The sequence below is a fragment of the Ambystoma mexicanum genome, chromosome 11 (genome assembly GCF_040938575.1).
Source record: "Ambystoma mexicanum isolate Mex_15411 chromosome 11, UKY_AmexF1_1, whole genome shotgun sequence".
NCBI classification, from domain to species: domain Eukaryota; kingdom Metazoa; phylum Chordata; class Amphibia; order Caudata; family Ambystomatidae; genus Ambystoma; species Ambystoma mexicanum.
Genome location: NC_090934.1, coordinates 1017451765 through 1017478050, shown reverse-complemented (window position 1 = coordinate 1017478050; position 26286 = coordinate 1017451765). Strand labels below are relative to the sequence as shown.

Genomic DNA, 26286 nt, shown 5'->3' with positions numbered 1-26286 from the left:
TGCTTGGGGTCCTTGACTCACATATGCCACTCCTGCCTCCATTATCCATGGGCTCGCAAGGATTGTTCGGTGTCACAACCTTTTACACAAGGGCTTTGGACTGTCATATCTGTGGCATGTCTGTTGCTGTGTGACTTGTGTTTACACCCCTAGTGGGGATGATTTTGGTGTTATTGTCCACTGTTCAGCTTTTGCTAGATGGGGTGTTTCATGATTAATGTGTACATTCATTGCTATGCATTGTGTAGTATGTTTCTTATCTTTACTGTACACGTGCTTGTTGCAATTCATGCTGTAGATAGTGTTCCACACTTTGGATGTGAAAGACGGACTGATGGTGTGATTTATGATGTGACTCTCTGACATGGTCAAGTAATGAGAGGCCTGAAGAGACACACACAGATGACTTTGAAGCATTAATCATGTGTTTCATGCCCTTTCTGCAGGGGGATGAGCCTCCAGAGCACCTTTGCCAGCAGACATGGCCCATTGGATGACGGAATTCTGGACACGTTTGTTGGTGCCCACATGCACATGTGTGCACAAGCAGAGGCACAGGGATTGCAGACCTACATCCTAGAACTGCTGACGTGTTCCAAGGAACTCCAGGCAAGGTGAGCAGCACAGGGGGGCCACAACACAGCAAAGCTTGCACCAGGCGAGTTGCACATGCAGGCTTAGTCACAGCACTGAGGGTGAGCTTGGACGAATGTTGGTGTTGAAGCACACAGTGCAGCTCAGATGTGTTGGTGGACTGATGGCTGTTGATTGTAAGGTTGTCTGGGACACCTGCAGGGGCAGTGGCACATACCCTCCGGTACACCAAGGTCCATCGAGGCACTTGTATCAACCATGTAGCCTTCCGAGACATGGAAAGGGGCAGCTCACAGGGACATACAGCAAGGGACATACTCGGGTGCAGTGCATTTCATTTCCATGTACATTATGATAAATGCACTGCCAACTTTGTTTTGGTCATGGTGGTACACAACTTGCTCTAAAGTCATGGCTTGCTATATGGGTATGTCTGCTTACCCAGGGAACATTGCATGTTGTGTGAATTGTGACACATTGGTGTTCCATTTGCCACGCACCCACCGGCGGCTGACTTACTGCATTGACTGTGAATGACCCATCACAGGGGTAATGTTATATATGGGTACATAGCACACCAGATTATCTGTGTGTAGAGTAGTTTGTTGCTATGGGGCATGTTTGGTGGTGTGTTTTTGTGTGATTGGCACGTACAGGTTGTTGACTGTGGCTCTCTTTGCAGCATTGCAGTGCTCCTGTAACCGGAACTGAGAGTGCGCAGGCAGGAGGCCAGCACTCAAAACCAGAGCTAACTGTCTTGTTGTTTTTCTTTCAAACTGCTCTGCATAGGCTTGCTGGGGGGTGCACTAATGCATGGATGTATGTGTAATTCAATTTTGTATGTTTTCTTCCCCCTAATCACCCGGAATCCTATGCAATTTTGAACCCTGTACCCTCTACACAGTGTTCCTGCTTCCCGTACCTATCCAAGCAACGTTCCCTAACCCTCTTTCCCCGCTGGGGTTGCGGATGCCTGTGTAAGCCCCAAACTTTCAGGCGCCAAAACCCTAGAGGGGGTGGTTGGTTCGTGCCACTCCTAAGCCTGAACTACAGAAGGCCATGACAATGATGTCCAAGTTTGTTTGGACTGTGTATGTGTTCATGCAGGTAGTACATTTTCGTGCAGTCCCTATTTTCATGTGTCATTCCTCCTCTCCTCTCCTGCCACTCATTCCAGTTATCCAGTGTGCCAACACCTGTCCCGACTGCATATCCCTGAACCTCCTTCCCCACCAGGGTCTCAGGGGCCTGTGTGAGTTTGACCTTGCAGGCACCCGGGACACGGTGGGGGTGGTTGTTTCATGACACTCCCGCGCCTGTACACGGGACATGTGACGGTACACATCCGTTCATGGTGCATCATTCTATGTTATGTACCACACATGGTTCACATCCTGTTGTGACATTGTTTTACTGTGCTACCTTGGTTGTTGCATCATTGTGGTAGTACTTGGCCTTTGTGAGGTACTGCTACGTCAAGTCATCTACTGGAGGGTGTTCTGGTTCGTTTTTATGCCTTGGATTTTGTGATTTTGGAAATGAGTGTGGATTCTGAGGGTGCAGGCACCTTTTTACACACAAGGTGGGAGATGGTGACGAAGGGTAAAGGTGATCCTGTGGCCAGGTGGAATTGAGGGTTGAAGGCTCCATGACCCAGGTGCAGTTGTTCAGTGGGTCATGGTCATTTGTGAGGGAGGGGGGGGGTTGTTGTTGATAGTTGCCTTGCCCTGCAGTGTGATGGGAACCCTGACATTGTAATGGTGGTATCCTATGTACATGTTGTGTTCTGCTGATCAATGCCTGTTCATGTGTTGTGTTTACCTTTCAGGTGTGAGGGGATAGTTGTGGTTTGACATGCTGGGGTGTACACATGGTGAATGTTCACATGTGATGTGTAGAGAACACTGATGGTCACTTGATTGCACATGCATATGTTGAGTGCATGTCCTTGCTGACCCACACACTTGCACTCTGATGCACTACATGTACTACCACCCTTGCATATCCACGTGTACACTGTTTGCCTTCTGGTGCCCACTGTGTCCCTGCAGCACATGTTCTGTGACCAATTATGGATCCCGTACATGCCCAATTTGCTTTTTGATGTGGTCTGTCACTTAGATGTGATGCTCAGGGTGTGCATCACACACAATGGCTGTTCACTGTGCTGTGCGCTGAGCAGTGTGTTGCAGGAGTAGGACACAGCACACAGAAGCTGCAGTGTTGATTTTGCAATGCACAATGTGCATGTAGACAGGCATTCATTGTTATGTTACGTCTACAACTCTTGTAATGCACTTGGAAATTACTTATTTTGGGTGGGAGGTTGTTGGTCAGTCATTTCATCTGATTCCAGGTCAGGCATCATTGTCTGATGCCACTGTACATTTTGGACATGGCAATGTGTACCTTATTGTTACTGTGTTGGTGTATGGGTATTGCTTGCCATGTCATGTTGTGGTTTGGGAGGGTTTGAGTGACATAACAGTGATGGCCATGGCCTGTTTTGCAGGTGTGTGTGATTCACACCTTGCATGTCAGGGTCATCTGCTTCTCAAAGCAACTAGCTGGGGGTAGATCTCTCTCCGCGGCAGGGCCCTCCCTCTGGAACAGCCTTCCTGCCTCACTGAAACTTGAGGAGAACCATCTCCGGTTCGGGAAGCACCTCAAGACCTTCCTCTTTGCTTCTGCTTTCTCTCTGCCTCTCCCTTGCAAAATTCTTCACTGGAACTGCACTGGATCTGCAACTGGGCCACTCTCACCGACCTCGGTCCCTGGCCCAGCCACTCTCCACTTGCACTGCCTCCCTGGCAACCCCTGCACTGCGGTACTGTCTCTCTATCCCTACAGCCCCCCCTTCCCAGCACTTGTCTGCACTTACCTTTGCAGTTGCCACCAGCTGGCCTATGTATTTGTTTTTGGGTCTACTTACCCTGTACTGCACTCCCCCCCTCCCCTTCCCCTTGCACTTTTCCCTTCCCCCTACCCCTGCACTTGCACAATCTAAATGACACCTGGCCTAGTAGTACCGTTGTCTGTCTTCCCTTGTTCCCCCCTCCCTGCCTCATCGCACCTTGAAATACTTGTGTATAGGCCATATCATGTCATGTCATATGTGTGCCTTTTGGTCACACAGGATAGCTTGTGTTTAAGTAGCTAGGGATGCAGACAATGTGGCACTTCCATGGCAACTATCTCAGTGTGGTAGGGTTGTGACAGTTGACTGTCTCTTTGTCATCATCGATTGTCACCTGGTATGTGCCAGGCCTGTGTGCACTCCGCAGGGGTGGGAGTTTAGGTGAAAAATGTGGCCACAAGCTGGGTCCGGGCTTCCTCGCCACGTGCCCTGTCCCCTCCCATGGGCAGCGCCTGTGCCTGTGGTTTGAGATGTGGGGGCACCACCATGTCCACCGGGACGCCCTGCCCTGTTGCAACATTGTGCAGGACACATGCTGCCACAATGATCCTGCACACTACTGGTGGTGCATAGAGTAGCTGCCCGCCAGAGCGGTCAAGGGAGCGGAAACGTGACTTGAGCACTCCGAATGTGCGCTCCACTAATCCCTGGTTGCAATATGGGCGGCGTTGTATCTTACCTGGGGTGGTGTGGTGGGGTTCCGGATTGGCGTCATCATGTGGTTGCTCAGAGGGTAGGCACTGTCCCCTGGGGAGGTGTAAATAGTTATGATTATTGGGGTTTGTTTATTTGTGTGTGTGTGTGTGTGACATGCATGCATGTGCAAGGGCATTTGTACTCACCTAGGAGCCATGTGTCGCCATGCTGCCCAGCTTCCAGGGCCCAGCTCAGGGCGGACATTCTGTATATGAAACTGTCATGGGTGGAGCCAGGGTAGTTTGCATAGACAGAGGTGATGATTCCCTTTGCATCGCATACCACCGGTACATTGATGGAATGCCAGTGCTTGCGGTTTCGGTAGATGTGCTCAGTGGCCCTAGGTGGAGGTAGGGCCACATGGGTGCAATCTATGGCACCAAGCACTTTGGGGAAGTGTGCCACCCTGAAAAAATCCAGGACAACGGCCTGCCTTTCTGCGGGTGTTCTGGGCATGTATATGTGCCTGCGGACTGAGGGGCGCGCTGTCATGATTGCCAGTACCTGGTGTAGGCAGCGTGACTGCGTGGCCTGTGAGACCCCCCCCACTATGGCAGTAGTCCGCTGAAATGACCCAGTGGCCAAAAAATGCAGGACATTGAGCAGCTTCTCCAAGGGGCTCAATGCTTGGGAGCAAAGGGTGGGGGATGTAAGGTCATCTTCCCACTCCCTGACCAGGTCTAGGATGATGTGGGGTGGAAACCTATACCTGCCATAGACCTGGTCGTCACGCATCCCAAAAAGGCTTGTCTGTGGTGCGAAAATGCGTGCCCTGGCTATTCTCCTCCTCCTGCGGTGTCCCACGATCAGTGCTGCGACAAATGGGGCATTCATCGTAGCTGTATATACGTGTTTGTTGTTTGCGCGCACTTTTATACTGTGCGCCGGGACGCTTCCACCTGCCTTCGTGTGGCGGACGCGTTGACGCCTGTGTGCGTCTTTTGCCGTGCGCGGGTTTCCCGTATTCGGATCCATGAATACAGGTTGTTCGCGTGCGTGTGGGCGTTCCGTGTAGTTCCCTGCAGTACTTCCCCAGTTACGCCTTCTTTTTCACGTGTTATTCCCCATTCCGCGTGTTCCGCCCACTTTGGTTGAGTGCGCCGCGCTATGTGCGCTTTTGCTGGGCGCGTAGCGCACGCCGTGTATGCCTGCGTGCGCTATGGCTGGATTGGGTGCACGGACAGCGGGAAACACGCGCAGCGTCTTCCTTGAATCGCACACGTGCGCGTGCGCTGCGTTTCTCGCGCTTGCGCTACCTTGCGCCTGCTTGCGCATGGGTTTTCGGCGCACGTTTGTTCCATGAATCGGCCCCTAAGTCTTTTTTTAATGTTTGATAAGGAGGATATGTTTACCTAAAAGGTGAGGGGTTTTTTGGCACAATAGTACCTATGCATAAGGCAATAGTGAACACAAAGGGTGGACCTTGTGTTCTCAAGTTAAGTTATAATCCGGTTGGTTCCACGCCTATGAAAGTACTTATCTCCTTTACTTTTTGTTGAAATACCTCATCATATTTACATTTGGATGTGAAACATGGCTTGCAGTAGCTTCTGTAACTGTTGCATTCTGACGTCACAAGCCTTTCTCAGGCAAAAATCTGCACAGTAATGAAGGCATACCATTGTGAACAAATGAAGAGCTTCCTACTAAGATTCTTCATGTGTAAACTCTGCCCTTCTTGCTCGTCATTAATGAGTCTATAACAAAAGATTTAAGGTCACACACTCAAACAGATGCACAATGTCACCCACATGCACGCACCCTTTTGAAAAAACCCTCACACACATTCAATCACACAAACACATACATGCACGAACAAATCATGCAAACATAAAATGTCTTTATTTTAAAAACGTACTGGGCTATAGCTGTGATCTTAACAGGATGATGGGCTTTCCATTTCCTGCAGACATCATCATGTTGAAGAATGAACGTCAGGACACACCCTTCAACTCTCCTGCACATTCTTGGAACAGGCAGCGGGTGGGGTCAGCATTCTCACCCCGCCTCCTGCCACAGACTCACAGGACTTCAGAAAGTTTCATGGACTGGATTTTCAAGCCATCCAGAAGCTTTCTGAAAACTGTGGGGTCACTCACCCATGTACTACCCAATGCCTTTCACCGAGCTCTACAAAAGTGACAGGATGGTCATTTAATTTGCTGCCTTCTGTCATGTAAAGTGCTATGTAGGTCATGAAGGACGCCACTAGTCTTTGCATTGGCAAATCATTTAAAGGCTTTTAGATTCTTTGCAAATTACAAACACTACATTGCATTTTCTCCATAATGCCAATTCTTTTTTTTCTGTTGTTACATTTTCTTGATCTATATATAGGGTCCTGAAAATTGAGGGAGGGAGGGGGGCCCCACCCGAGTGTCCCCTACGGGCCAGCCAACCCTGCTTCCAGAATACTTTGAGGGTTTTTTGATGCCAGAAGCACACTGGGATTCTTGCCCTAGAAGTTTGACAGACAGTTCAAGGAACTAAAACACTTCCCCTCAAAGGGGGTCACAAAATATTCTGAGCCTCCCTGAAATAGATTGAGCTGCATTACAGCAGGGACTTTTTTAAATGTTTTTTTTCTGATGTGAAGCTGTGAGAAGAGTTTTGTAGCAGAACACGTTTCTACCTGGAAATGACAAAAACACCCATGTTTTCTTTAATCGTGCAAGATCCTAGCTCAAAAGATTAATCTACCCGAGGGTTAAGGGACACTCCAAAGAAAGACGGCGTCATGCTCTGAGGATAGACAGAGGGTCTCACATTGTTCTCTTTGCTTTCGGAATCGGCAGTGTTCAAAACGTATGCAAGTAAAACAAACCACGCTTTTGCGTACATACCTTCTTGAGTTTGTTTAACTTTGGTAGGTTTGTCACAGAGGTCAGGCCAACGTTGATCGTGCTGAGAAACTCCAGCTCTGCAAATTCATCTGTCAAACCTTCGATTTTGCCTTCATTGGACCGACAATTATCAAGCACAAGCTCTTTCATCTGAAAGTGATAAAACAGATTATGGATGAGCTACAACCAACAATATTGGAGCAATGCTGTAGAAAGAGCAAAAAAAAGTGATAGTATTCAAATAGCTTATAATCAGAAAAAGGATAACTATGCTTTGTCACCACCATATGCAGAAATTGGTAGACATCTTCCTACACACGGGGTGGTTGGGATTCGGGGGACACACTTGGCACTCACTGCCTCAGGTCATTCTATGTCCATTCCACCTTTTACTGCTCATGCCCCTCCCCTGCAATGCCGCAAGGATTTCCCCTTACAATTTACATCTGTAGCCACATGCCACAAATACAGTGTCTATCTTTAGGACAATGCTAATGACACCCACATCCAACTCCCAACAAATGGGGACTAGGGGTCCATAAGAGTTTACCTCTGAGCATTCCTCACAACTATTAAAAACGGGATTACTTTAAGTTCTTTAAAACATATCCTTGGCAAGGTTGATATTTTGGTCTCTGTGACCGAGTCTGGGAACTTGGGTAGGGGGTGCGTGGGGGGATGGTGAAACCCACCTATCTGATGTTGCTAACTCCAGAGACAGCATATGGTGGATCTGAGCCTCTCCGTCATTCCCAGACTCACAACTCAATCCATCCACACCTCCCTGCAGCAACAACAGAATAAAGGGCAAACCAGGAGAAAAACAAGAATAATAATGTGGTCTTGTAAAGTGCCTGTCACTTGTTGATGGCCTCAATACGCATGGCTCTGTTAAAAAATAAATAAAAGGCAAGGGGAGTTTGTGGGCTCATGTGAGAGGCAGATGTGAAACCTGTGATGGATGCAGGTCGAATTACCCATCTCCTGCTTGCTGGTATGCATCTAGGGATTTGGCTGAGACCTTTGGGAATATTATCCAGAAGGGAGCACCCCAGATATGTGAGGGCAAATGTGCTTTCGACAGCGTTATCCACTGAGGTGGGAGAGTGCTGTAGGACTAAGTCGAGCATGGTCATCGCTCCATAGTGTTCATGTATTATCTGTAATCCCTGTGTGGGATGTGATTGTGTAGTGTAAGGTGGTAGGAGATTTTAGGGGGAAGTTGATTAGTTGAGGCAAGTAGTCAAATGCAGGAACAAGAAGCAATTGAGGAGGTAAATGTTGGGCACCCTCCCGGAGTGAGGTATTATGCACCTTCTGATGAAGGGAATATATTTGGTTTGTCGGATATTATCGTTGATACTTGTTAAAATCTGCTTCATTTGTATGGAATCAGACCTGATTGACCTTGTTTCTGATAAGTTTCTCAGAAGGACGCATATGGGCATCCGGTAATTTCAATAGTTTAAAAATCCCTTTGCTGGTGCAAGGTTGAAGTGAGTAGGCGTAAGGTTGAATGAGTCCTAGTGCTGGTCTAGTGATGAAGTCTGATAACAGTTTTTTCTAGCTGTTTTGCTTCCGTATGGATGCGCTTGGTAAGGGGTTTCGGTTGAAGTTGGTACGGTTTGTAGTGCATTGCTGGATCCGTGTGCTCTTGATGGTTCACACTGAGAATTTTCTGTGAATTCTTGGTCCCTGCTGTGGGTAGGTAAATTCAGTGATATTGTTTTTAAGTTGATCTTTTTGATTGGGAGCCAGTGGAAGGTACGAGGGCTGGCATAATGAGTTTGTGTATTTTCAGTTTTAGGGTTAATCTGGCTGCTGTATTTGTGATTCTTTGTAATCTGTGTAGTATGTAATCTAGGAATGCAAGTTAAAGGCTGTCGAGGTAATAGAGTCTCAATCTCAATAGTACCAGTAAGGCAATTGTCATGGTCCTGTGCGTCTAGGTCCAATAGGGAATGGTTCGTCGTCAGGTGTAGAGTGTAAAGAATCAGCTCTGCACCATGACTTTAACCTGTGGTTCTAATGGTCGGTTCAAAATATAATTAGTTGTTTTGGGTGGGTTGAACTTAGGCATGTTCAAGGTCCAGTCATATGTTGATCTTAGGTGTGTTTGTCTTTGCGACATGTTGCCTGCATAATTGAAAAATGTGAGGCTCAGGTTTCTGACAAGATCCATTCAGGGTAGCCAGACCTGACCACACTTTGTTGTAGACAAGGGCATTGGGTAAATTAGGAACTGTTCTTCTGGAGATCCCTCACGTGTGATTGTGTTCTTCTGCACACTCTCCTTCCTAAAATGGGTGCTGCCTTTCAAGCATCCTACCTCAATTTAGGGAGCAGTATTTATTTGTAGGGATACCAGCATCCCATATAACCGTTCTTTAATGGGTTTAAAACCTGGCCAACCTACTTCTTTGCTATCTTTCTAAATACAATCCTTTCTTCAAACCCCTCAACTCCTTTCATTGGCTGCCATATTGCAGTGGGAATAAATAAAACATATATGCATACTTCACTGTTCCCATCTTAATTCTCAAACACACCTCTGCCACAACTTGGGAACAGTAATACTTTACCCAGCTCTCTGCTCTCCCACCTGCACATTCCTTAGAGTCAGAAACATCAGAAGCAGATATTTCACAGGCAAAGTTTCTAAAATCTGCAAATTCTACAGCACCCCTTCGCCTCAACTCCATTCTTGTTAAATGCTATAAGGCCATCACAACCTTGCTATATATAAGGTGAACCTTTGCACGGTGCCACAGAGGGGGTGAAACGGAAGACTTGATACATAAGGAAAAATGCCAGCACCTTTATTTTTCTCTAGTGGAGGGTTGGAGGGACTCTTACAAAGTCTACAGGAGAAGAAACCTGAACCACAAGAGTGAGATTCCATAGCCAACAGTGTCAGGTTGGAGAATTAAAGGAACAGGTTTATATAAGAGGGCCTAGCACCCAAGTCCCAGTTGGTTCCCCAATTCTAAATCAGAAGCCCAGGGGTGCCACACACTGTGGGCTTCCTTTCATTGATCAGCAACTACAGCCTGGTGTATTAATCTTTTACTGTTTTAAGACAGATAATTATAAGTCCATGTTGTGCCTCATAAAACTTGTGGGATTTGTATAACCCTGCGCCTAGAGAACACATCTTCCAATGGTTCATAATGGGTGGGGTGGGGCTTTCAAGAAGTGGGTGTGTCAGTGCTCCATGCACAGCACGCTGGAAAAGTAACCCTACTGAAACAAATAAAGCTACCATTATTCTTGCAACTCTAAATTACAAAGAAGCCATACTGCAGGCGAAAAAATACACCTATAACAAACGTATTGAACAAGCTAAATCCAATACCAAAGAGCTGTTCAGAATACTAAAAGAGTTGAAATCCCCTGTCACCCCACCAGACACATGCACCAAAGATAGCATCAGGTGCACTAATATTCAAAACGCACTCCTTGGGAAGATAGCTTCTCTCCAAGCCAAAATCAATGATAAAAAAACTAACTTGCAATTCAACCCACAATCCAATATCCATTTGACCAAATACAACCCTAGCTTTGACTCACTGAAACCATTCAGCTTTTCCCTCCTCTCCGTTACTGAAGTTGAAAATATTATCAACAGCCTTAAACCCTCCAACTGTCAGGGGGATTTATGCCCTGCGCCTATCATTAAGGAGGCCTCCCATGACCTAGCTCCTTTTTTTACTACTTTCATCAACTCTTCTTTCAGCACTGGGATTGTACCTGACAATTCGAAGGACGCCTGGGTTATCCCGCTCTAGAAAAAACCATCATTGGACATACAAACAAACTACAGGCCCATCACTACGGTGCCTTTTTTACTAAAAATCTTCGATCGAGCTGCCTACTTACAGATCTAAGAGTACCTTGAATCTAACAAACTCCTGGGACTGAGGCAATCTGGGTTTCATCCACGGCACGGTACCGAAACTGCCCTCATTGCTCTTAAAATCCAGATTGAAGACCTAAAAGATAAGGGTAAACTTGGCCTACTACTTCTACTTGACCTTTCAGCAGCGTTCGATCTTGTAAATCACCAAATACTGTGTCGACACCTCAAACTAGCTGCCCACTTCTCAGATAAAGCAATGGCTTGGATCAGTTAATTTCTGGATAACAGATCCATGAGGGTTTTTTCCCCCTCGTCAGCAGCAAAACCTTCACCAGTCATCTGTGTGGTACCACAAGGATCGTGTGTCTCTCCTACTTTGTACAACGTGTTTACAAAGCCACTTCTTGATATTCTGGACTATCTGGGTGTCACCTACACTAATTATGCCGATGAAACCCAGATACTCATCCCATCTCAGGAGATTATACTACTGACTCTCTGGCTGTTAACTCCATTTACCAAGTTTTCCAAGCCTGGATGGCACAACATGTATTCTGTCTGGACGACGAAAAGACAGAGCTCCTCATCCTCGGTTCTCACCAAAGACTCACCAGACTTGACCCCCTGTTCAACTCCTTCATTATCGATGGTAATAACATCAAGGTCTCCAAGGACACTAAAACGCTTTATAGTGAATAAGTCCAATTCAAAAAAGTCAAATTCAAAAATATCGGGAAAAAAAAAAAATTCGAATGTGTTTCTTTTTTTAATTTTTTTTACTAGCTAAAGCCAAAAAAATACAAATAAAAAAAAACACATTCCAATTTTTTTTCTGACTTGTTTTGCGACATTTTTGGATTTGACTTTTTGCATTCAACATTATGACTGGTTACCCACTAAAACATTAGGTATCTACATTGATTCCACTCTATCCTTGGCTAGACAAACTAATGCGGTCTCTTCCGCAGCTGCTTACACCTGCAAGCTTATCACAGCCAGTCGCCCTTTTTTTTATCTCCAGCCAACTGTACCACACTAGCCAGATTGATTGATTGATATTTTATTTCTATCGCGCTCATGCACAAGTTTTTCAGAGCACGACAAGGTAAGGGAGGGGAACAGGGGAGAACAAAACAGCGATCTTACTAGGCCCAGTGACATTGAGAACGTGCAAGTGCATGGGAGAGGGGGAAGGGTAAAAGAGCCAGGACACTGGTGTTGTCCAAAAACGATTACTGTAACGCCCTCTATCTTGGCACTAACCTTTGTAATTTAAATAAGTTACAAAACATCCAAAACAATGCCATCAGAGCTGCACTAAATATCCCTAGGAACCAGCATATCTCAGACACCAGACGCAGTATGCGCTGGCTCTCAGTAACACAACAAAGTTCCTTGAAAACACTTGCTCTTACACACAAATGTCTCTCGAACCAAGCACCCAGCTACCTGGCCAATAGATTGTCCATTCACATCTCTAACAGACCCGCAGAATTGCGTAGACTTACTGCCTAACCATACCCCCCTTCAACCTCCAGAGATCTAGCGGGACCAGCTTCCCAGTATTGGCTGCCAAACTTCGGAACTCGCTCCCCAACCCATTAAGAATGGAATCATCCTTCCATAGATTCAAAAACATGGCCAAAACCTGGCTAATTGCCCAAGACTCGCACCCGACCACCCACCAGCCTCCACTCATGTGATAGCCTCCTGCCTCACCTTGTGTAAATATGTAACTGTTTATCCTTACTTTATGTTTATATGTATGTACATACTTGTCATTATTTGTAATGCTTTGTCTGTCCATACCATGTTGTAACCTAAGAGATGCACCCGGATGCCCTTGGGCCTGGTGTGCTTTATAAATAAAATGAATACAAATACAATTTGTTTCGGGGTGGTTGCATGGACTCTGGTGGATCCCTGATTTACCACCTCCTGAGGGTTGCATCATTTAGATGGTGGCGTCATCTAGCCCCAGAGGCCCACTGTCATCCCCCCACAGACCTCATACATTTCAAAGTCACTGAACCCATCTGGCCAATCAAATCTAGCCCTACAATTATCACATGCTGTGCATCGCCATTACTCTTACTTCTTAGTGCCAATGATAGCCAAGTGCTCTGACACTAAGGTCGATCTCCAGGCAGCACTTAAATCACGCTTCATGTCGAAGCCAGCCTCTAAGCACGGAACCGGGTTTCTAATCTGTGATGCTTTTTGTGGTTTTTCTTTCAAGACAAACGCGTTGCCCATGAGCTATCCTCAGCATTTGGGCAAACAAAGCACTCAACAAGTACAAATTCGGTCTATGTTAGTCATGATGCACATGCTAGAAAATAATATGTGTATTATGAAGATCCAAACAAAACTTAACCAAGCTGCTTTATATTGAACCCTGTGGTGTTCTCACAGCTGGACCCCTCCAGAGGAGAAATTACATTTTCAAGAACGGACTATGCTTCTCGAAACATAGGCTTACTTAGCTTTGGGAAAAGCAAACGTCCCGTGCTCGAATGATTTTAACAATATTTGAATTGAGCCACCCATCGGCAGATGCGGTCCTCCTCGTGATGTGCATGTGCAGAGCACGAGAGAGATACGGGCAGGAGATACCCAACACAGAAAGAGAACAGGATGTGTAGTAGATGAAAGGTAACCCTGACCTCAGGTGACTGTACAGTATGCACAGCATTGAGGTGGTGAGTGGCTTATAGCTGGCTAGTAGTTCGCAACTTCAAATCTATAACTCTGCAATTATTTCATAGTTGCCAAGGTGCCCTGTGTTATGCTTGACCTGTCCTGGTTTTTCACACTGCATGCTGCGACTTACAGTTTCGTTGCCTCCCATTGCAAGTATGAACATACAAGTCCCAGCATTCAATGGGAGAAAACCAGGACTAACTGGGGGGGGGTGGGTGGGGGGGATACGCGTGACAGTCAACTTGGCAGTTCTGTTATTTACAGAGCATTTCTGAAATGATTCCTTATAATGGCGCACAAAGCCTTATGGTGAAGTGGCCAAACAAGTCTGTTGCACGGATTTGATCCCGCCAAACAATCAAAGACTCTCAAAATGTCTACACTGTAATTAAGGTGGCAAGTGTAAGAATCAGGACATTCCCTTCTTCTGTACTATAAAAGATGAAGCAATTTTTCACATCAAAGTATTAAAATACATTATCTACATTAAAGTGCACCCATTGTGAAACGTACACTTTGCGGACTTGAACTGATTTTATTAAAGAAAATAGTCCACCCCTCGATGCAGTAAAGAGGAAAGATATGAAAGCACTGCTTTCCTTTAGAGAGAATTATGTTGGACTCTGGCATGTAATCCGTCACATGCACACTGAAAGGCGCAGGAAAACCCTACACCCTGGACCGGGGTATTAATGTACCAAGGTATACTGAAATATTGTCCAGAGGTCGTTTTTTTAATTTTTCAAGGTATCAAAATTTATTTACTGAGATACATAATTTTCCACAATGAATTAACCATCAATTAATGGACACATTAAATTACATAAATATTGTAGGAGAGCATAGTACACCAGGCTATAAAAAACCCATACACAACCAACATTCCTCAACAGTCAAACCGTCATTTACAACTCACATCAATCAGCCTCATTCAAGCACAATTTGATAAAAATTGAACCATACTGTTGGTACAATATATACGTAGTGGAACTTCACTAATTAACCCTACATAATATTTGTCATTTCATCCATATTAAATATGTATCAACACAATGATTGTCAAAAATGTGCTCTGTTTCACGGGGTGGGTACATTCAACAGAAAATGGCTGATCCCATCCCCGGATGTCCTTCTCAACCAGTTTCGACGTTTGAAAGCCATTGGAGCAACGTCTTCATCAGGAGAAACAATTAATAAAATACAACTGGCTCCCAGGGTCGTATGCTCTCGATAACCAAACCCGTAGGTATCACTCAAAATCAATTCAAGGAAATTCTACATCTCGAGCAAGGAACGGAGGATGTTCCAATGTTCGAATAATTGTTGCAGTGTATGCAGCCACAATCGATGGTAGTGTTCATTCAGCTCAAAGGAATCGAAATTCGAAGTTGTTACTTTTGGTGCTGAAAACAGAACGCGCTGCGGAGGACACAATCCGATGTCAATGGCGAGTGCGCGTTGTGCCGGCATCGATTGTAGCTGCATACACTGCAACAATTATTCGAACATTGGAACATCCTCCATTCCTTGCTCGAGATGTAGAATTTCCTTGAATTGATTTCGAGTGATACCTGCAGGTTTGGTTATCGAGAGCATACGACCCTGGGAGCCAGTTGTTGTATTTTATTAATTGTTTCTCCTGATGAAGACGTTGCTGCAATGGCTTTCAAACGTCGAAACCGGTTGAGAAGAACATCCGGGGATGGGATCAGCCATTTTCTGTTGAATGTACCCACCCCGTGAAACAGAGCACATTTTTGACAATCATTGTGTTGATACATATTTAATATGGATGAAATGACAAAGATTATGTAGGGTTAATTAGTGAAGTGCCACTACATATATATATATTGTACCAACAGTATGGTTCAATTTTTATCAAATTGTGATTGAATGAGGCTGATTGATGTGAGTTGTAAATGACCGTTTGACTGTTGAGGGATGTTGGTTGTGTATAAGTTTTTTTATAGCCTGGTGTACTATGCTCTCCTGCAATATTTATATAATTTAATGTGTGTATTAATTGATGTTTAATTCATTGTGGAAAATGATGTATCTCAGTAAATACATTTTGATACCTTGAAAAATTAAAAGTACGACCTCTGGACAATATTTCAGTATACCTATGTAATCCGTCATAAGCATCCCAATGCCACGGCATCTACCCCATACTTTTGTACCTCATGGGGCCATGGTTCAGACCTGGCTCATGTTTGAAAATCAAAAACACTGAGCATTCATGACTTGCATCACCTATAAGCAGCCCCACGGATAAGGGTTGTATTGGCCACTTTTACTCCCTAAAAATAGGCAAATACTCCCCCAAAAATAAATGGGGAAGTAAAAATACTCCCAACAAAAAATAGAAAATAGACATGTAGAACCTTCTGTTCTTGCTTTCACCCACAGCTATAAGGATGTGTTTGGACCAGGATTGAACGCAGTAGCATAGGAACAAACAACCATTATTACTGCATGACTGGAAGAAATAAACATGCATCTTTTAATATGCATGAATAACTACGTACCAATAAATAACTATAACAAAAACATTAACGTTTTCCAGTTAAAACATATTTTTACTCACTTTTAAAATACTCTCAATGGGAATTGGATTTACATTTTTACTCTCTAAAAAATCATTCTACTTCATGTTTTTACAACACCAAAAAAGTTATGGTGGGTTTAAAAAGGTATGAAAAAAGCCCTTTAATCTGAAATGTGAAAGTAGGACCTGCAATGCCTTGCTGTGGTGGCTCAGAATTGGAGGTGAACTTCCAGCGATGGCTACTAGGTGGCATTGTCGAATGTGTGACTTGGCTCAAATGGACTTTCCTACTTTCACATTTCAGGTGAAAGGGCTTTTTTCATACCTTTTTAAACCCACCATAACTTTCTTGGTGTTGTGAAAACATGGCCAAATGTTCCAACCACAACGCTGTCAGGATTATATTGCACTGATGATCCTTAATAACAGTGAAACCAGGTATGTGGTTATCGTGGCAGCCTTGCAAATGTCTGTCTTGTGTTGATTAAGCTATGTATAAAGTGACACTGCCCTCTTAGACAATGACAATTTCCTGGAGAAAAAGGTTTGCATTTGAGCTCATTTGCATACCCACAATGCCTTGCTGTTGTGGCTTAGAACTGGAGGTGAACTTCCAGCGATGGCTACTAGGTGGTGTTGTGGAATGTGTAACTTGGCTCAAATGGACTTTTCTACTTGTACGTATATATGTCATACATTACTCACTTAAATCGTACTTCTGATGCTTGTATCCGCTTAGTTCAGATGTATGCATAGGCCAAGTGGTAGGTGTGCAGTATTGCATGATTTGCTTTCGAATTTCAAAAAGGGAGGTCGACTGGGCATCTGTAATATTATCCCAAGTTTGACGTGTACTGTACCCATGGTTTTTCATGCATCAAGGCGCCTCATGTTGTTTTGTTTCTGACATGAGGGAGCATGAAGTGTATACGTGAGTACAGAGATGAAAGGAAAGGAAGGTGGAAGATGTCTATGTGCCGTCAACTCCAAGAGGGGAGGGAGGGTGGGTACACGTGAATCTTAACATGTACAAGCATCAGAACTACGATTACGGTGAGTAATGTATGCCTTCTGAGGCTTGTGGATCTACTTAGAATCACATGCTTGCATAGACTAGCTAGCAGTACCTGGAGAAGGTGGTGGGATGTTTAAAGCACAGAGGCAAAAGGATGTCTTAACACAGCTTGTCCCACCTGAGAATCTTGTTTAGAATGTGTATTTAGACAGTAGTGCTGTGTAAAGGTCTGAATTGCACTCCAGTAGCTGCCTTGCAAATGTTATCTAACTGGTTCATTTGCAATAAAAGCTAAAGTAGCCCCTGCACCTCGAGTTGAGTGTGCGCTGGGCGTGAAAGGTAGAATTTTATTGGATACAGTATAACAAATGTGTCTGCATTTGACTATCCATTTTGAAATAGCTGACTTAGAGACAGGATCCCCTTCTCTCCCTGCAGCTATGGAAACAAAGAACTTATCTGTTTTCCTTAGTGGTTTGGGTTTGTCTAGGTAATACATGACCTGTCAACATCTAATATGTGGAGGCTCTTTTCTGTTGAACTATTTGGCTGTTGGAAAAAAAGCTGTAAATTGTATGAACTGATTGACATGGAACTTGAGATAAATTGGGGAGAAAAACGTTGATGCGTTCTTAAAACCACTTTGTCTTTATGAATAACAACAAATGGATCTTGAACTGAGAGGGCTTGCAGTTCATTAACCCTTCCTATTGATGTAATGGCCATGAGAAATGTAGTCTTGTAAGTGAAATGTTTATGACTGGTTTTATGCATTGGCTCCAATGGGTGACCAATGAGTTTAGTAAGTACAACATTCAAATCCCATCCACGGATTGGATTTTAAATTGGGAGCGGGAGTGGAATCTTTTAACCTCTTCCATGATGGCTTTAATTGCTGGAACTTTCCGCCAAGATACTTTACTCCGAGAGGTGGTGTATGCAGAGAGTGCTGCTAAATTAACTCTAAGGGAGTTAAAGACTAACCTCAAGTCTAAAAAGTAAATCGGGTAAAGAAATATGTGAGAAGGTGAGCAAACAATAGTATTGATGCTGCGTGTTTTGTAAAAAATAATTACAAAGTGTTTACACTTGTTGAAATAGCAGTGTCTCATGTTGGGTCCGCGTGCCTCTTTTAAGATGCCCATACATCTTTGTGGGAAGTTTAAATGGCCAAACTCTATGACTTCAGGAGCAAAGTTGCCAAGTTCAGTGTTTGCGGACATGAATGAAGTGTTGTTCCCTGATGCTGGAACACCATGTTGTAATGGGATGGAAGTTTGACATGCATGCAAAGAGACATCTTGAGCAGGTGTGAAAACCATGGTTGACGTGCCCACGATGGCACTATTAGAATACGTCTGACTTGTTCCTGGTGCAAGTTGTGGACTATTTTGTTCAGAAGTGGTGTTGGTGGAAAACCGTATGCAAGTCTCCCCAACCAGTTCATCCACAGCAAGGCATAAAATAAGCAGTGTTGCACAGCAATTTGCTATGCAATTCTGCAGGTTTGCTAATTAAATAGACACTTGTGTAGCACACCTAGCTATTTAAATTACCCAGTCCTGTTCAATGAAAGATTAGCTCATGCTGCCTTCCTCTCTTGCCCTTGACGCTCTCTCCATCCTCATTTCTTTGCTTACTGCAAGATGAAAGGGGCTAGCGTAGAGACAGTGCAGCAGAAATCACCCCCCCCCCCCACTCTTAAAAGCACCAAAGGCCTGTGTGGGAGTGCTAGGCAAGAAAGGTTTTCTTTTTCAAATAATTGCATATCAGAAGAACTCAGGATGATATTTTTAATAAGTTATTTCCTTTTTGCCAAAGAGCAATACGTGTTAACTTTATTTATTCTTTAAAGACAGTCCTTCAATTCGATTCATAAAAATGTTAATTTGATACATAATGCATAATTACAGTATTGCTACTGCAACTTACTGCATGGTCTGTTCATATTTCATTATGTTGGGGAAGATGCATCGTATTGACGAGTGAGCACTTTTGAAAACGTTCCTAATTTATTTGTTTGCAGTGCCCAGACCCGTAGGTAGCACAGCACTAGTACATGGTAGGTAACATAAAAATCATTGAAGACATTAGTGTAAAGTCAAGGTACTGTGGGTAACAGGTGGACTGGTAGTAGTCGTATTTGTGAAACAACCAGGTTTTCAGTGGTTTCCTGAAGAGGGTAAATGAGGGTTCATCTTGGATGAGAGGCAGGAGGGAGTTCCACAGGGTGGGTGCAATAACGGGAAGCTCTCTCCCCCTGCTCTTTTTCTGTTGTATCTGGGCTGGGAGTAGATAAGGTAAGGGTCGGACGATGAGCGTTGATGGCAAGGAATAGTTTGAGATGTGCTGGTCGAGATAAGGGGGTGCAGTGTTATGGATAATGTGGTGTGCGATTGATAGGATCTTAAATTCAATCTGTGCTCTGACTGAAAGCCAGTGGGTGTTATGCCTGGCTTGTGAGATGTGGTTGTTGCATTTCATACCCCAGGCAGCACGTAAGGCATTATTGTAGATCAATTGTAGCTTGGTAAGGATTTTTGAGGAGGTGCCAGAGAAAAGGACATTACAGTAGTCTAGCTTGCCACCATTAATATCCCTGGCAAGGGTGAGGCAGTTGTCTGAAATGAGAAATGTTCAGTTTGTCATTAGGTTTTGTGTAGTACACTGCAGATGAGGCCAAGGAGTTAACCTGCTTGTGCATGGAAAGTTCTGTGTTGGGGTAGATGCCCAGTGGTTTTACATCCCTGGAGACAGGGGTCGTGTCGCCGTCTATAGAGAAGGATTTCACTTGCTCTCTGCTGGTATTGGAGACCACTTGGTTCCTAGACGCCTGCACACCATCAGCCAGGCTACCGAAGCAAAGTGCACTGCACATGTGCTCCAGTAAGGCCATTCCAGCATGGCTGCCACAGCAGTGTTCTTCCATGAAGACAACATACTAGCATGCAACAGGCAAGTTCCTGATTGGCTGGAGTGCTGTATTTGTAATCTAGCACACAACAGCCGAGAGACACAGCCGGCTCTGGTAAAAGGCCAGCAGTTAAGGCCTGAGCTTCACTTGTTCTCTGCCGGTCTCCGCCAGCGATACCGCTAAGCTATGCTATCTCCCCTCTTCATCTGGAGGCGTCTTTGAAACCTCTGAGCTCCAAGGTGAGCCCTGCACGCTGCATCTGGCCTCTGCATCGACTTGTTAAAACTCCCTGTCATTGTTCTGTACCCTGCGCTTTGCTGCCTATGTCACCAATGTAAGGAACTCATGGTGGCAACAGTAAAGATCACAGTTCAAGGGTGTTTATTGAACTTTATAATAGGTGAGATAAACGCCTAATCTAAACTTAAATCTAAGATGGGAGCAAGCTACGACCATCAAATAATAATAGTCCTAGTGGCATCTTGTCAAAGAAAAAAGGCCTATACTAAAAAAAAAAAAATATTGCCAAGCATTACTTCTAAATTACAAAAAGAGTGTGGGAAAATGTTCACCAGAAAAGAAAGAAGTGTTCACAAAATGCTAACTCAGGATGGTATGACTGGGTCTCCCCACGTTTTAAGCACGGGACCAGGGCGGACTTCTGAGCACAGCACACTCCTTGGCCACGTCAGCACTGGGTTCACAGTTCCAGTTCAACGATATCAAAAACCTTCAGAGGCTATGCTCTTTCCTGCAAAAGGCTCTTGCCTTAGAGGGCCTGCTGATTCACAATGACAAACTAAAGTTCTTTCGGTAGCCTTCTATCTTGGGCGATTTCTCTTCGCCCCAGGATCTCCCTCCGCCGGGCTCGGATCCTCCTTGCGCACTACGGCCCTTCTTTAACACAGTTCATGTATTTCTCATTTTCATCAGAAAGAGGGACCTTCCTTTTCCTAGCTTTCTTTCGGCATCCCTCTGTCGGGTTCACACTTGCCTTATTCCACAATCTTATGGGAAAGTGGGGTTCCCTTCCCCTAGCTGTCCTAAGGCAACGGCTCAGTGACTTTCAATTGTACAAGGGATTTGGCGTGACCCTTGTAGGACCACTTTGACACCTCATGCCACCCTTTCCCTAGGGCCTTCTGGTTCTTGTAGTTTCAAAACAGGCACCGGTCAGCACCTCAACTGGGGGGGACCGGACCCCCCACCCCCCAAACCCCCCCCCCCACACACACACACACACACACACACACACACACACACACACCTCCCCCCCCACCCCCCCACACACACACACACCCCACCCCCACCCCCACCCCCCCCCCATTCAAAATGTTGCTACTTGCAACCTTGGGCTCGACACAGTTCAGCTTGCTATCAGCTTCCCCCGTTGGCTTCTCTGATCTCTGGAGTCAAGGATAGTGCCACAGTAGCCAGCTTGCCTCTCCGCCTGCGTTATCAATGCGGGACGCCCCCCATGTACCGTTGACATCTGCTGCTCCACATGCCAGCTGTAACTCCTGGTGTCATGATTTCTCTTTCAGCGGCTTTGTGGGTCCGAGTTGAAAAGGGCAAGGGCAATTCCCACTTCATCGTACTTCCAGGTCTCGCCGCCTTTCTCCTCCGTTTGACCTGCCGGTTTGGTATAGCTGTCTCCTAATGCGTTCGGCCTTGCTCGAAGCGTGCTTTCGTGTTGCGCCTTTTATCCCTGTGGGGAAGGTAAAGGGCCGTCAGGTGTGCGTGGTTATTGTCAGTTGCCTGACTCTACCTGACCCGTGTGTTGGGACATATCAGGTAAACGGCTCTGGTGTTAATCCGTTGTCTGTTACAGTGTAAGAAAGTGTTTGTGTGGGAAAAGAGGGGGGTATAGCTTCTAAATAGCCTACAGGGTAGGATGGGGAAAAGGTGTTACAGGGAAGGGGATACTGGGTCTCAACCCACGGTGTCCCACTTCCACTCCCTGAAGACCCCTCACCCTGGTAATATTCCCCCAATGGTCCACCCCCAGGAACTGGATCCAATAGTGTTGGGCGTGTCCAGGCCACCTGGACGACAGATCTACGGGGACCAGCGGGTGAGACACCTTCAGGTTTTTCACACCACATACTGGCCTACCCCCCTCCCTCCCATCTACACTAACCTTATTCACTGTTCTCATTCCAAGCGATCCCACACTACGCCCTCATCGCATTGTCTATTCAATACTTCTCGCCACTCGCGGTTCCAATACCCCCTACTACACTTGCAATCAAACCTGTCCTGTTATGCTTACCTGTACACATGATGTAGCTTCCCGTACCATGGGGAGAGGCTGTCCCAGAGTGTGCACCCTTACCTATTTTGTCTGTTACGCTTATCTGTACACCTGATGTAGCTCCCCAGTACCATAGAGTGAGGCTTTCCCAGAAAGTGTGCACCCTTACTTATTTTGCCTATTCCGCTTATCTGTACACCTGATGTGACCCTACCATGAGGCGAGGCTTTTCCAGAGCGTGCACCCTTACTTATTTTGTCTGTTACGCTTATCTGTACACCTGATGTAGCTCCCCAGTACCATGGAGTGAGGCTTTCCCAGAAAGTGTGCACCCTTACTTATTTTGCCTGTTATGCTTATCTGTACACATGATGTACCCTGTACCATGAGGCGAGGCTTTCCCATAGTGTACACCCTTACCTATTTTGCATGTTATGCTGATCTGTACACCTGATGTAGCCCCAGTACCATGAGGCGAGGCTTTTCCAGGGTGTGCACCCTTACCTATTTTGTCTGTCATGTTTCCCTGTTCACCTGATGTAGCCCCCCCATACCACAAAAGAGGTCTTTTTTCTAAGCATGTTTCCAAGATCCACCCGCATGTTGTAACTCTAAGCGGAATCTTGCGCTCTCAGAATGTCTCCTCGCACTTACTGTAATGAGCACCCCGATACCTGTGGGTTTGGCATGCTGCTATAAATACAAAAGGTCCAGTAGTTTGAGAAGATGGGGGGAACCCAGAATGAGGAGCTCCATATTGTCATTGTTGAGACAGAGGTATTGTTCAGCCATCCAAGTCTGAATAATGCTGCACACTCGGTTGATGTTTGCTGAGTCTAGGCTGTAGTTCCCAGTGATCTTCAGGAGACTTTGCATATTATCTGCAAAGTTAGTACATGGTATGTTGAGTAGTGGGTGGAAAGGTGGTCAAACAGAGGTCTTGTGTACATGTTGTAGAGAGTGAGGGAGATGCAGAATTCTTGGGGGACACCATATGGTATACTGGGATGATCACACAGCCAAATGCTTTTGATGACAAACCTACTTCTATAACCTGTTGGCTGCATCCATCTGTGCAACAGGTGCTCAACGCATAAGCGGATCTGAAACTCCTTGACATTCTCTATTATCACCCTGTTGCTTTATGCTAACTACCCTGAAAGTGAGGTAGCCGCAAACTACAATATTCCAGTTTGTCTCGGTTTCTGCCTGCTAGGCCATCCACTCTGCTTAGTCTCTTACTTTCTTTCCTCATACATAATGAATATACAAAGCTAACTAGGTGATTACGCAAAGAAATTAGCAATAGTTCCATCCAGTCTGTACATCTACACATGTACTAAAACACAGTGCACAGTAGTTGGCCCCCAGAACTCGCTTAGCTGAGATTATGGTTGCATTATATATTAGCTCCTGCAGGATTGGCTAAGAACAATAACGGAATCTGCAAGTAGCAGCCCGCATTTCAGCCTAGGCCGCTGAGCCTTTGCCTAACCTTCACCCGGTCCTAGGAGGCGGCGCCCCAGCACAAGCCTCCACTGCAGTGCCACACCTCGATCCCCGCAAGCACTCACATGCGCACACCTCCTTTCTAACATCCATGTCCTGGAAATAGTTATTTCCAAATACGGACATATGGGTAATTTCTTTTTAAGGAAAGCATGAACTGTGCAAAGCCTGGTTCCCTTAAAAAAAAGTATCCTCAGTCCAGATGGGGCTCAGAGTACAAACAGCGGTAAAAACTGCTTTCATGGGTGCGCAGAGCTGTAATTCCGTGCTTGGGTCTACCTGGCCCAGGCTTGAGGACCTTTAGAGGCCTGCCCTCTCCCAAAAGTGGTATTTACCGTTATTTTGAAAACCGTTGATATCAATGACAATGACATGGCCATCTTGTCTACCAGAAATTTGCATTTAGCCTGCCTGCCTCAACACCATGCTGCTTAAATAGTTTCGGGCTATGACCTTCCTTTAACATTGTGAACTTTTTGATTTACAAAACCTCTGAACTTCTCCTTACACAGCAAATGATGGATCAAGCATTCAATATACTGGACACTGCTCTGTGCAAAACTGACAGCACCTGGTTGCACAGAGTCTTGCACTGAAAACTGTTTTAGAGCTTTTTTATCATTTCTATTTGTGTCCATTCATGTGCCTAGCCTTTACATTTTACAAACACTCATCTCACTAATGTCTTACTTCACAGGTACACCAAAATGCTTCTTGTTTGCTAATTTCATGTCTCCGGCTCAAATAAAGGTCTAGTGACATTAAACTTATCGGTACAAAATTGCTAATCAAAGAAGTTCATTTGCTAATCAAGAATGTTTAAATCGGCAAACTCTGCTAATCGATTTTTTAAAACTAATTTGTGCCTTGCATAGAGCGTTCCCTTCAGACCTTGTTTGGGGATACCTGGATGCGTAGTCTGGGCATTGTGCGTTCTTTCAAATTGCAAAGAGATCTATGTTTGATTGACCCCCTTTTGTGAAAATATTGTGTAGGATGTCTGTGTGCAACTGCCATTCGTGCTCTGATGGAAGTTCTACGTTTCTACTTAGCACATCGGCTAGACAGTTGTGTTCCCCTAGAACATGTGGGGATAGGAGGAACATGCTGTGCTTTAGTACTGTTTTCAACTGCAGCTGGTTTTTGAAAGCTTGAAGATCTTTGAACAATGCTAGTAGCTCTACAAAGTTGATGTGTTTCTTTACTAGGGACTGTGTCCACACGCCGTGTGCAGCTTACTGGAGAAGATGTGCTCCCCACCCTGATAGTGATGCATCTGTGGTTAGAGTGGCCTATACTGTGGGGGTGGTGAATGACTTTCCCTTCAAAAGGTTTTCTTTTGTCCACCACTGCAGAGAGTGAATGAGGGACCGTCAAACGACCACTAGATTATCCCATTGGCCGCTTGCTTGCGACCATTGTTTCGCCAACTACTCATGCATAGCACGCATGCGCAGCCTATCGTGAGGCAATAGGTAAATGGATGAAGCCATCATTCTGAGAAAGCGCATGGCCTTTCATACAGTTATCTGACGACCAGCTACATAATGTGGGATTTGAAAAAGCATGTTTTGTCCCCTCTCGTTTTGAGGGGAAAACAAAAGCGTCTTCTGCCCGAATTAGAGCTCCAACTTGACTTGGAACAAGAGTTGATTTTTTCTTGTTGATTGAGAAGCCTCGAGAGGCAGGACCAGCTCTATCACTCCTTTGCACAGAAGAGAGTGTATTTCATCCTCTAGAATCCGCTAGTGTTCCTGCAAAATTCTTCTGTGTCTTGGTGGATGGTAATAAGGTTTTTCAAGGAACTCCATGGAGTACCCTTTGGACACAGTGTATAGTACGCACTTGTCTGAAATAATTCCCTCCCATGCGTGGGTGAATTGTGAGAAGTGCCTCCCTACTGGGGAGAAATAAACTTGAATTGGTATGTCATTGAGCCCTTGTATTGATATATACAAAGAGAGTTTTTGACATAAAATAAAATATACAAATATCAAGGCCACAGACAGCTACAGTGAAATATTAAGTACAATGTAAAAGAAAAAGTCACAATCAATGATATGCAACAATTACTTTCTCTGGTCATTATAATCAATGCCCTACATGTTTCAATCCCCTATGTTATTATAGGATCTTTTTCAGGTGCAAAGAACGAAACAATAGAGGTGGAAAAAGAGAATCTAAAAAGGAAGGGGGAGGGAGGATTTTAATACAAAAATAATATTTTTGAGGAATACACACTAGATATGTAACACGGGTGATTCTTTGTACTCTCACTTACCTCCATAAATGAAGTCTTTATCATGATTTTATTGGTAACACATATGATCCCATCATGTCTTATGAATAGACATGCACCTATTGTGGGGAAAAAAGGGGGACACTAATATGTAGAACTTAGTATGTGAAGGGCTGACCTTAAATGTACTTGACA

General features: G+C 45.0%; 1 protein-coding gene across 3 annotated transcripts in view; it reads right to left on the bottom strand.

The window, feature by feature from the left end:
- Positions 1-26286, bottom strand: part of ANP32A (acidic nuclear phosphoprotein 32 family member A) — a 236937-nt gene that overhangs the window by 101890 nt on the left and 108761 nt on the right. For all 3 annotated transcript variants that reach the window (XM_069624237.1, XM_069624236.1, XM_069624238.1), the window contains exon 2: positions 7051-7200. In XM_069624237.1, coding sequence (XP_069480338.1) covers positions 7051-7200 — 150 coding nt within the window. The remainder of the gene's footprint in view (positions 1-7050; positions 7201-26286) is intronic.